This window comes from Zosterops lateralis, assembly GCF_965231275.1.
Source record: "Zosterops lateralis genome assembly, chromosome: 34".
NCBI lineage: Eukaryota > Metazoa > Chordata > Aves > Passeriformes > Zosteropidae > Zosterops > Zosterops lateralis.
The window spans coordinates 2,271,061-2,283,587 of record NC_139794.1 but is presented as its reverse complement, the minus strand read 5'-3'; the positions used below and the strand labels follow the sequence as shown (position 1 = coordinate 2,283,587).

The following is a 12,527-nucleotide window of genomic DNA, read 5'->3' as shown; positions in this document are numbered from 1 at the left end:
ACACACATATTCTGTCCCCCTCCAGCGGTATGAGGAGATGATCATCCCTGGTTAACCCCCCTGATGCCCTGGGAGCCCTGGGAATTTCCCTGGAAGAATCAATAAACCCCTTCAGCAAAGCAACTCCTGAGTGCTTGTACTCATGCCCATGCGTGTTCCCATTCCCCTGACTGTTCCCATGTCCCTGTGTCTTTTGAATCCTTGTGTGTTCTGTGCTGCTCTCTCAGCCATGGGAGTCTCTGGGTCCTCACCCACCATGAACAGAGCAACTCCGGGGGCATCCAGGGGTCTGTCTCCCTTTCCCCCCTGCCTGGTGCCCTGGACAGGGCAGGCTGGGACACCTTGGAATGTCCCCCCACAGCTGGAAGAAACACGGGGCACCCAGAGCAGCCTCTGGAACTCCCAGGCTTTGAGGCACAGAAATACGTTCTGCCCAGGGGAGCCCCATCCCTAGGGAGCACAGGTTGGGCTCAGGGCAGAAGTGGATCATGGACAGAAGCCTGGATCCCTTGCTCCTCTGGTCTATCTGGGAGCCACAGTGCTTCCCTGCCCATAGATCAGCACTCCTGGCCTCATGCCTGTTGGGAATGAGGGGCTTAAGGTCACTTTCAGGATCCCTGGCTGTTCAGATGCCATCCTTGAGGTGCCTCTGCCCAAATTCAGGGGCAAATGGGACCATGTGCCAAAGTCAATACTACAGAATTCACTGAACAATAAAATGTGAGGGAGGGAAAGGTGAAAGGGCAGGAAGAGAGAGAGAAGGGAGGGAGGGAGATCAATCAGGTCAGCACCACCCATGGATCCTGCAGCATCCTGTTGGTCCTTCTTCCCCCAGAGCTTTCCAGTGGTGAGGGGTTCCTGAGGTCATTCTGAACTTTTCCCTCTTTATTCATTTTAGTAAACTAAGGAATTACTGCTCATGGGCTACACAGCTCTCTAATGCCATTGGGTAAATATTCCCTGTCCTTGGGTGCTAATTAGTCCCAGCTCAGGCTGTCTCTTGTCTTCAGCTGCAGGTTTCTGGGGTTGGTGGCCATGAGTTGGTGGTCACCATCTGCCTCTGTCAAATTCCCTTTGACCCAGTCGGAGCTGATTCCAGCGGGGGTGCTGGGTTGGATTTCCTTGTCCACCACCACGGTTCCATTCTGCTTCCCCAGCTTTGTTTACCTTCCCCGAGGGTCTGAGATAACCCCCAGACAATTGTCCCACCTTGATATTATCTTTGGGTGCTCCATTCTGCGTTTGTCTCATGGCAAAATCCTCCTGTGCTGATAGATTTTGGGATGGGCAACTGCTGCTTCTTAATCCCAACAGCAATGGAGCCTCCCTCCTCTGCCCCAGGAGATTCCCCCCTGGGTGTCCCCAAGTGTCCCCTAAGTGTTCCAGCCCGGTGATCCCCTGGCAACCCCCCAGCCTCACTTCTTGCAGGTCCCAGAGCACAATGTGGTCTTTGAGGGTCTGGGCTGTGACATCTTTGGGGCTCCAGTTCCGACAGCGCTGTCAGTGCTGGTCCCCATCACTGAGATGTGACATGCCCTCAACAAGTAGTGGTAATGGCTTTCATCGTCACCATCATCTTTATCACTGCAACCACCTACACCATCAACCTCACCTGCACTACATACATCATCATCATCTATCACCCACACCTCCATCATCACCCAATACCATCAGCCTCCACCACTGTCACCACAACACCAAGAGCACCCTCATCACTGTCATCTTCTTCATCATCTCCTTCATCTTCATCATCCACACTATTGACACCATCACCATGACACTGCTCACACCATTATCATCATCATCCCCACATACCTCATCTTCATCACTCATGCCATCATCCACACTATGGTGACCTCCATCACCAATATCCTCATCATCCAACATCACTGATGCCATCACTATGACACCAGTAATACCATCATCACCTTTATCATCTACATCAGACACCTTTGTCTTCATCACACACACCTTCACTTTTGTCATCAATACCACCATTGCCGCCATTTTTCTCATAGCTATCTTCAGCAGCCGCACCATCATCTTCACCAGCAACCCCAATCAACACCAACAAACATCATCATCATTACATGCCAGCATTGACATTGTAACCACAACACCACCCCCACCTTCATCTTCATCACTAACAGCATTGTCACCAGTCAACTCCAACACAATCAACACCATTACCGTAACACTGACAACACCACCATCATCATCACCATCACTGTCACCATCATCATTACTATCATCCACACCTTGGTCTTCATCATCAACACCACAATGAACTTCATCACATCTACTATAATCACCCAGTACCACTGACACCATCTTCCTCAACAGCATCACCATTACATCACTTAACACCATCATCATCACCACCACCATCTTCATCAGCCATCTCTATCAAAACATCATATGACCATCACTACCACCACCACCATCATCATCACCATCATGCCCTCCATGATGGCCCCGTGTCCCTTCAATGCATCTCCCCATCCTCTACAATGGCAACCCATACCCCTCCCCCACCTTCCATCCCCTCTCCATGTCCTGTCATGTGCCCACCCCCATGGTGACCCCCAGATGTTCCTGATGTACCACTTAGGCTCTTGAAGAACCAATCTCTGGCCCAAATGTCTCCAACCACCACGTCCCCTGAGTCCTTGTGGTGTCCCTCATCCTCCTGTCCCCCTAAGGTGACTGTTTTAATGCCCCCAATGTCCCTCCCAGCCTGTTGGAGGACCAGATGCTGCCCTGGGTAAACGTCTGGCTGATGGACTCCAAACATCCTCTGTTCCAGCCCTGCCCTCCCATGTCCCTCCCTCATCATGACCTCCCAATCTCTCCCTCCATGGTGATCCGCCAATGTCTCCATATCGGCCACAGCCTGTCAGAGGACCATTTGCTGGCCTGGATGCCACCCTGGGTGAACATGTGGCTGATGGGCTCCATCTGCCTCTCTATATTCCTGCTCTTTGTCATCCTCTCCATCAGCAGGGGCACACAGGAAGGACAGAGCATGGTGCCCACCAGGATGGTGGCCATGGGGCTGGTGGCCACAGGGTTGGTGGTCATCAACATGGTGTTCATGGGGAGATTGATGGCCTTGGGGAGGCTGCTGGCCATCAATATTATGGTCATAAGGGTTGGTGGCCACCGAGATGGTGGCCATGGAGAGACAGTTGATGGCCTTCGGGATGGTCATCATGGGGCTGGTGGGCCTCAAGAGGTGGGTCTGGTCACCATGGGGGTTGGGGCAGTGGCCATGGAGACGTTGGTTGCCATCAGAGTTGGTAGCTTATGGAGTTGGTTGCCATAAGGCTGGTGGCCATGGGGGCTGGTGGCCATGGAAGAGGGGAGCAGTTTGGTGGCCATGGGAGTGCTGAATGTAGGTCTGGTGGCCATCAGTGGGGAGTCTGTGGCCATGGATGTTGAGGTGGTGGACATCAAGAATGTGACCCTCAGGGTGGCCATTTGTTTTTGTGGCCACGGGAGTTGGGTTGGTGGCCAAGGGGAGGTTGATGCGCCCCAGGGGTTTCACCCTTTGTCCCCCCAGTGCCCCCAGATGATGCTCAAGCTGACACTGCTGTCACTGTTGCATTGGCTGGTAGTGCTCAGGTTCTCATTCCCCATCGTTCTCCTGGGCAATACCCTCACATTCACTGCTAGGAACTCCCTGGAGGCAGAGGGGGAGCAGGACGTGTCCCCATGTCCCCACAACCCCATGTTCCAGCATCTCATAACCCCCAATTCCCATCCCTCTGTGTCCCACCTGAACCGTGTCCTCTGCTCATGGGTCACCTCCATGGTCACTTTCATGGTCCATGGTCACCTCCAGCTCCTCCCTTGTCCCCTCTCTCTCCCTTCTTGTGTCTCTTTGACCATCTCCAGATGTCCACCACCATCTCCCTGTCCCCTCCTCATGTCCCACCACCATGGACACCTTGAACATCTCCATATCCCCTCTCGTGTCCTGCCCATGTCCCCACCACCCTCTCCACATTACATTGCCCATCTCCATGTCCCCAGTTCCATCTTCCTGTCTCCTTCACCTCCTCCCTGTCCCCTCCACATGTGCCACCACCATGTCCTGGTCACCTCCACGATCTTCAGCTGTCCTTGACTTTGTCTTCTCCCTCCCTGCTCCCCTCACCATCTCCTGGTCACTTCAACCATCTGATCCTCTTCCCACCACCGTCCCTATGTCCCTACAATCATCTCCAGGTGACATTGGCCATCTCAGTGTCACCTCCACAGTCTGCTGTCACCTTGACCATCTCCTCCAGGGTACCACCCCCATCCCCATGACCCCACCACCATATCCATGTCCTCTCCATGTCTCCAACTCCCTGTTTGGGTCCCATCTTATCCCTGTCCCCACTGTCATCTCCATGTCAACTCTGCTGTCCCCTCCACCAGGGTCTGGTCACCTCGATCTCCTCCCTGTGTCCCCCCTTCTGGGTCCCTCTGTTCCCCTCTCCCTCCCATCTTCATCTTCTCCCCTCAGCCCAACCTTTTGCCGCCCCTCGGCCCCGGCCCCGCCCACAGGAACACCCCTGGCACTGTCACCACCACACCCCTAACACTGTCACCACCGTGCACCACCCCCCCACCTCCCGTCCCGTCTTGTTTGCCCCATTGCATTCCAATGTCCTGTATCACAGCTACTGCGGGAACATCCCTGCCACTGTCACCTCCTGTCACCCCCATTTGTCAGTCACCCCCCGATGCCACTGTAAACCCTCCCCCCCACGTGATGGGGTGGGGCAGAGTCTGAATTGGGGGGGGCAGGTTGGGGGGATCACCTGATGCCATATGGTGTCACCTCAAGTGCCCCCCGTCCATGGGGCGCCACCCAAGCGTCCCCCAACGCTCCCCGCCACGCTCATTTATTGTCAAAAAAGGGAATTTCCTCTCCTCCACCCCAAACCTCGGGGTTTTTTTATTTTTTTGGTGGGTGGGGACCCCCGGGGCAGCCAATCACAGCCCGGGGTTGGGCGCTGGGGCGAGGTAGGCCACGCCCCCCCAGGTAAGAATACCCCCGACCCCCAAGTCGGGCTTCAGTCACCTCCGACTCTCGACTGGTCAGTGGGGCGTCCTTCCCCCACTTGGGGGTCTCGGGAAGGGGAGGGGGGAGGGGCGGGTGATGTGGCCAACCCGGACCGGACTTTGGACGCCCCTTAGCAGGGAGGATGGTGCAGGAGGGGGGCAGGGGACCCACATTTGGGGTGCCCATGGGGGGCGGGACCCACATTTGATCTCCTTCCTGGATTCCCAAATCCACCCCAGAGCTCAAATAACTCCCAAAATCCCCCCTGCACCCAAAAATCTTCTCCAAATTCCCCTTAGGACCCAAATATCCCCTCCAGGACCCTCCTAGGACCCCCAACCTCTCCCCAGGACCCGCCCAAATCCCCTTCCCAAATGGCCCAAATAACCCCTCCCCAGGACCCTCCTGGGACCCTCAAAACCCCTGAAGATCACCCCCAAAATCCTACTAAAGAGCCACCAGGCCCCCTCCCAAAATTCCCCCAATAACCCCTAAATCCCCTCCAGACCCATATATCTCCCTGAAAACCACCTCGGATCCCAGTATCCCCTCAAGGATCCTCCTGGCACTCTCAACACCCGCCACCCCCAGCATCCCCTCAAAATTCCCACAAGGAACCCCGTATCCCCCAAACCACCAAAGACCAACCCAAATTTCCCCTTCAGCACCTTAATAACCCCTCAAATCATCTCTAGATCCAAATATCTCCCTGAAAATCCCACCGCGGTCCCCGACATCCTGTCGAGGACCCTTCTAGGACCCCAATAAACCCTCCAAGACCCCTCCCCATGACCCCAAATCCCCCTGTCGCTCTGCCCAGGCCTCCCGGACCATGGCCAGCTCGGTGCCCCCCGGCCGGGGCTGGGCCCCCGCGCCGCCCTCGCACCGCCTGCGCTCCCTGGCGCGCGCGTGGCTGGACGAGGACGCGCCCTGGCCGGACGCGGCGGTGGCGGCCGCGGGGGACGTCGCGACCCGCGCGGAGCTGCTCAGCAAGGGCGGGGGCGACTCGGGGAGCGTCCTGGCGGGGGCTCCCTTCGCCGAGGCCGTTTTCGGGGTGTCGGGGTGCCGGGTCACCTGGAGGGTGCCCGAGGGGGCGGCGCTGCCCCCGGGGCGGGTGGTGGTGGCCGAGGTGGAGGGTCCGGCCGTGGGGGTGCTGGGGGGGGAGAGGGTCGCCCTAAATATTTTGGGGCGCTGCAGCGGGGTGGCCTCGATGGCCGCGAGAGCCGTGGGGGTGGCCCGGACACAGGGCTGGTCGGGGGTCGTGGGGGGCACCCGAAAAACCACTCCCGGCTTCCGCTTGGCGGAGAAATACGCGCTGGGGGTGGGGGGCGCCGACCCCCACCGAGGAGGTTTGGGGGGACTCCTCCTGCTCAAGGACAATCACCGAGCGCTGGCAGCGGCAGCAGGAGGACTCGAGCAGGTGGGGACGCCGAACTTGGGGGGCATTGGGGGGGATCGTTGAATTGGGGGGTTCTGAGTGTGGGGGGACTCCAGAATTTGGGCGGCAATGGTGGCAGAGCCCCGGGATTGTGGGTGCTAGATGGGGAATCTCGGAGACTGGGGGGCCAGGACTCCCATTTGGGGGGCAGATTGGTGGGAGGAGCCTGGAATTGGTGGGTTCTGGGTGGTAGGTGTGACAACCCCAGTTTTGGGGTGTTGCATGAGGGGAACATGAGGTTTGGAGGAAATGGGGGTTTTGGTGGAGGGGGCTCGATTTTTGGGGAGAGTGATGGCTTGGGGTACCCCGAATTTTGAGAGTGATGAGGAAGCACTGATATTTGAAGGGGGTACCAATTTTGGAATAGACTCCTGGATTGGGGTATTCTGGGCATGGACTGATGTGAGGGGACCCCTGGACTGGGGGGGACGTGTGTTGGGGGTACCAGTTTTGGAGGGAAATTGGGGGGGTAACCCCTGAATGGGGGGGGGGGGGTGATCATGTGTTGCATAACTCTAAATTTGGGTGACTGTAGGTGGGGCAACCCCAATTTTGGGGTCGGGGGACACCCTTGAATTGGGGAGATCTGGGGAGAGGACCCCAATTTGTGGGGACCAATGTGGGAGGACAATGGGGGGACCCCAATTTTGTGTCAGCCACAGGGGGGACCCCCATTTTAACCTGCCCCGTGTTGGATCTGAGGGATTGGACATTGCTCTGGGGTTTCCCCTAATCCCCCTCTTCCCCAGATGATTTTGGGGGTGCGCCAGGCCGGGGGCTTCACCCGCCGGTTGGGGGTCGAGTGCTCAAGTGCAGATGAGGCACTGGCGGCTGCAGGGGCAGGGGCTGACATCGTCCTGATGGATAACCTGGCCCCCCAGGTGAGCCCCAAATTGGAGAGGGACCAGTAATGGTGAGACCCCAGGTGTGGGCTGGACCCCAAAACTGGGGCGTTGGACTCTAAAAATGGGGTTAAGCCCCCCAAATAAGGCACAGATTTCTCAAGAAGTAGGGAGGTAACACCACAGATTTGACCTCTTCCCCCACCAGGTGAGTTCCCAAAATCTGGGAGGGCCCCCCAAGAATGGTAGGACCTCTCAGGTGTGGGGCTGGACCCCAAAAATGGGGGTCTGTACCCTTTAAAATGGGAGGCAGACCAGTGAAGTGGGTTGAATACCCCAAAAAGGGGGGGATGACCCCATAGATCCAGGCTCTGCTCCCTCCAGCTGAGCCCCCAAAATCAAGGGGAGTGGCAGAAATGAGGGACACCCAGGGATGAGGCTGGACCAGGAAAATGGGAATCTGCTGTAAGTGTGGGGCAGTCCTAAAGATACAAGGGGGAATCCCAATTTGGGGGGGTCAGGGGGTTGGGTAATCCCAATTTTGGGTGAAAGGACCCTTAACTTGGGGAGTTTAGATGGGGGGACCACAATGTGGAACTTAGTGGGTGGGCAAATGCCTGTATTCAAGGGCTTGGGTGGAGGGGCACAATTTTGGGAGGTTCTGGGTCGAGGAACCCCAATTTGGGTGGTCACTGGATTGGAGAGCCCAAATTTGGGGTTGTTCTGGAGGCAAGTTGGGCAGATGTTGGGTGGGAAACCCCTATTTTTATTGGGTTTCTGGTTTAAGGGGGATAACCCTTGATTTGGAGGGTTTGGAGGTGGACACCCCAATTTTGGAGCTCTGTGGGTGGAATAATCCCTGATTTGGTGATTTCTTGGGAGGCGGGAGGGCAAACTGAGCAGATTTGGGCAGTGAAACCACCAATTTTGGGGGAATTCTGCACTATGTAGCATCCATTGTACATTCGTATGTTCATTCTACCCCCAAATTTTGGGAAGGGAGTGCTCTGTGCTAACAGGCTGTCCCCTCCAGGAGCTGCATGTGGCAGCGGCGCAGGTCAAGGCTGCACACCCCAGGGTGACAGTGGAGGCCAGCGGGGGGATCGTTTTGGAGACCCTCCCCCAGTTTTTGGGGCCTCACATCGACGTGGTGTCCATGGGGTGTCTGACCCACAGTGCCCCTGCCCTGGACTTCGCACTGCGGGTGCTGGAACCCTAAAATCCATCCCAGGATACTGAAAACCCACCTGAGGACCCCAAAATCCAACCTGGGGCTCCAAAAACCTACTCCAGAACCCCAAAATCCAACCTGAGATGCCCAAATCCATTCTAGGGAGACTCACCATGAAACTCCAAAATCCACCCTGGGAATCAAGCCCCAAAGGCCCCAAAACTGTGGGCACTATGAAATCTGGAACTGAGTCCTCCTAGCCACCAGGAGGCGCCAATGCCTGCAACCCCCCCCCCCCCCCCCCCATCTTGGCACCCACAAAATTCATCTTGGACCCCAAAATCTATCTTGGAAACCTCTAAATCAACTCTGAGATGCCAAAAATCCACCCTGGGGCCCTCCAAAACCCACCCTGGGACTCCCTAATTCCCCCTGAGACCCCACAAAGCCTACCTTGAGGATCCCAAATCTCCATCCTGGGGTCCTCCCACTCACCTCCGCCCTCTAAGGTGGACCCAAAACTCCACCCTGAGGTCTCCCCATCCCCCTTTTCTCTTTGTACCCCCAAATAAACTCCTACCTCACCTCCTCCACATGTCCCCCCATTTTTTTTCATGGTGTCACCCTCAAAATCCACTGTTGGGTGCAAAACCAGCTACTTTATAACCAACAAAAAGAGGGGGTTGTGACCACTCACCCACTGACCCCCTACTCCAAACCAGTATCAGTTCTGCTGGTCAAGACTGGGATTCGCCTTTTGCAGAAAGCCCCCATCTCCTCCCTGAGAAACGTGAATGAAAAATAGAAATCCGTTGGCTTGGTGACGGAATTGGCACCTGAGGAATGATCCCATAGTTGGGGCAAGAATTTAAAGGGCCCAGACCGAGTTTAGGGGTCTCAGATCTCAGTTTGAGGGACCTGCACCCAGTTGGAGGATCCCAAATCCCACTTTGAGGGGCCCAAAGTCCGGGATCCGGGGGTGGTGGTCCAGACCCAGTTTGAGGATTCCAGACCCCAGTTTGAGAGGCCCAGGTCCCAGTTTAGAGAGCTGAGACGCCAGTGTGAGGATCTCAGATCCTGCTGGAGGGCTGCAGACTCTAGTTTAGGGGTACCAGATCTCAGCTTGAGAACCCCAGATCCAGTTTAAAGAACCCAGATTACAGTTTGAGGGTCCCTAACCCCAGTTTAAGAGTCCAGGACCTGAACCCCCATTTTGAGGGACTAAATCCCCAGTTTTGAAGTCCCAGATCCCAGTTTGAGGCTTACAGACCCAGCACCAGCACACCTGGCACCACCACAACACTGGAAATTGGGGTCAGAGGAGAAATCCTGCTGTAAATCACAAAATCAGGCTCTAGTTCCTGGTCTGATCCCACCCAGCCCCATCACACCTGTGTGTGCCCACCTGCCCACAGGTACCTTTGGGATTATTCCAGGTGCAATTGGTATTTTCTGAAATAATCCACAATTTTACACCTAAATCTCCTCTGGGGCTTTTCTTTTGGGTGATTTTTGGATTAAACAGGAATGTTATTCTGTGCAGCTTTCTAGGATGTGGGAATTCATCAGCCTGAATTCCCAGGCCCTTAGCATGAGCAGCATGAGATACTGAAACTCGGAAAACCCCAAATATCACTTCAGATTTTACCCAGGTGAAGGGAAAGGTCCATTTATCACATTGGATTTACCTCTCTGGTCTCACTGTGCTGTGCAGCAGTGGGAATTATCTTCTCCAGAGTGAATTTCAAGATTCAGTCTTCAAATTCCTTCTGTTCATCTATCAGTTCTGGGAGGGAAAAAAAAAAAAAAAAAGGCGGGGAAAAAAGGGGAAAAGGCCCCAAAGATCAGACTCCTTCTCTGTAGAGAACCCTCCTCAAAGTCTGAGCAATGACTCAACTTACACAATTATTCAAAATTATTCAATAACTCCTAAAAATGGAGCAGTTCCAAAATTATTCAGATCCCACTGAAAATGGCTCCATTGCTTCCAAAATTGTTAAAAGGGCCAGTATTGAACTGGTATGGGACCAGTAAGAACCAGTATGGAACCAGTAAGAGACTGGTACTAGACCAGTGTAGGACCAGTGCGCAGCCAGTAGGGCTAGTATGGGACCAGTATGACACCAGTAGGGGACCAGTACTTGACCAGTATTGGATCAATATAGGACCAGTACAGGGCAGTATGGGACCAGTAGAGACCAAAACAAGCAAGTACAGGATCTTTGTGGGACTTGTACTGGAACATTATGGCCAGTGCAGACAAATACAGGCCAGTACAAACCAGTATGAGCCAGTACAGAATAGCACAAACCAGTACAGGACCAGTACAGGCCAGTACACACCAGTGTGAGGGCTAGTATGACCGCTGTACAACAACTGTGGACCAGAATTGCACCAATATGAGGCCAGCAGAGGCCTACACGAGCCAGCGCTGGGTATGCATTGGACCAGTATGGGAACCAGTAAGGACCTGTATAGGCCAGTACAGGCAAGTACTGGGCCAGTATGAGGCCACTATGGGTGAGTACAATAGCAATATGTGACCAGTACAGGCCAGTATGGGACCAGTATTGGACTAGTAATGGGTCATTATAAGGACCAGTATGGAACGAGTATGAGACCAGTGTGAACCCATATGGAACCAGTATGGGCAACTAGGGACTAGTAACAGACTGGGATCAGTATGGGAACATTTATGACCAGTATGGACCAGTATAGGACCAGTACAGGACCAGTACAGACCAGTACAGGAGCTGCATGGGACCAGTACAGGCCTTTCAGTCTCACTTCACTGCCCATAAAATCCAGGAAAAGATTTTTTTGGGAGCTGTTGCAAAAGCCCTGGAGGACAAGGCCAGCATTGGTCAAAGCCAGTGTGTCTCTGGTTCTTCCTGGAACATGGTGACCCCCTGGCTGTGCATGGGGTGCAGATGGGGAATCTGCATTCCAGGAAAGCGTTCCAGACTGTTTTTCCCAGGATCCTTCAGGACAAACTGTCCAGCCCCAGCTGGATAAACACATCTTGTGAAGGGTGACAGCAGGGTCATGGGTTGGGCACAAAGGGTGACAGTGACAGGGGCGGCATCAGGCTGGCATCGGTCACTAGGGGGGTTCTGCAGGGCTTTCCCTGACCAGCAGCAGAAACAATTAACCATAATCTTCATTCCTGTTCACTGTGGGTGAGGAGGGAGAGCCTGGGAGGGAGGGAGGGATGGGTAGGGAGAGTGTGTTTTTAAGATTGGTTTTTTTCTTGTCATTATTCTGCTGTGATTTTGATTGTTAATAAATTCAACTGATACTCCCAAGTTGAGTCTGTTTTTCCTGTGACAATAATCGATGAAAGATCTCTCCTGGTCCTTAACTCATGAACCTTCACTATATTTTCTCTCCTCTGTCCAGTTGTGGAGGGCAGTGATTGAGCAGCTTTGGTGGGTGCCTGCTGTCCTGTCAGGGTCAACCCAGCACAACTGCACACACACAGATTAATCATTTAAAAACCCACAAATCTTTGCACATCTCAGCTTGTTCAAGTGCTAGGTGCTCAGCTCTGCCCTCCAGACCCATTCCAGCAGCTGTTTCCCTGTGCCCAGGGCATGGCTTGGACACCTCTGCCTGTGGTCTGGGCGAGTCCAGGCTTTGGGGTTCAGCTCTTGGGGCAGCACTTGTTTGAGCTGTGGAGACCAAGGACACCTCAGGACTGCCCAGGACACCCCATCATGTGCCTGACTGTTGTCCAAACATTCCTGGACTTCTGGCAGCCTTGGGGCCATGACCATTCCTTGGGGAGCCTGCTCAGTTCCCAAGCACCCTGTGGGGGAAGAACCTTTTCCTGATATCCAACCCTCCATGACACAGTTCCAGCTGTTCCCTTGGGTCCTGTCCCTGGTCCCAGAGAGCAGAGCTGCTCCTCAGAAGGAAGTTGACTCAGATCCAAATGGCCATTGACCAGGATGGCTCAGCTTTCCAGCTCCTCATTCCCCAGTCTGTCAGTACATCTGGGATTGCCCCATCCCAGGAGCT

General features: G+C 54.7%; 1 protein-coding gene across 1 annotated transcript; it reads left to right on the top strand.

The window, feature by feature from the left end:
• Window positions 1-5,888: 5,888 nt before the first annotated feature.
• On the top strand, window positions 5,889-8,555 carry QPRT (quinolinate phosphoribosyltransferase; the record flags this gene model as incomplete). Its single annotated transcript, XM_083881600.1, has 3 exons — window positions 5,889-6,476; window positions 7,244-7,375; window positions 8,370-8,555. 3 exons carry the CDS (start codon window positions 5,889-5,891, stop codon window positions 8,553-8,555), a joined length of 906 nt encoding a protein of 301 aa, XP_083737726.1.
• Window positions 8,556-12,527: the final 3,972 nt, after the last annotated feature.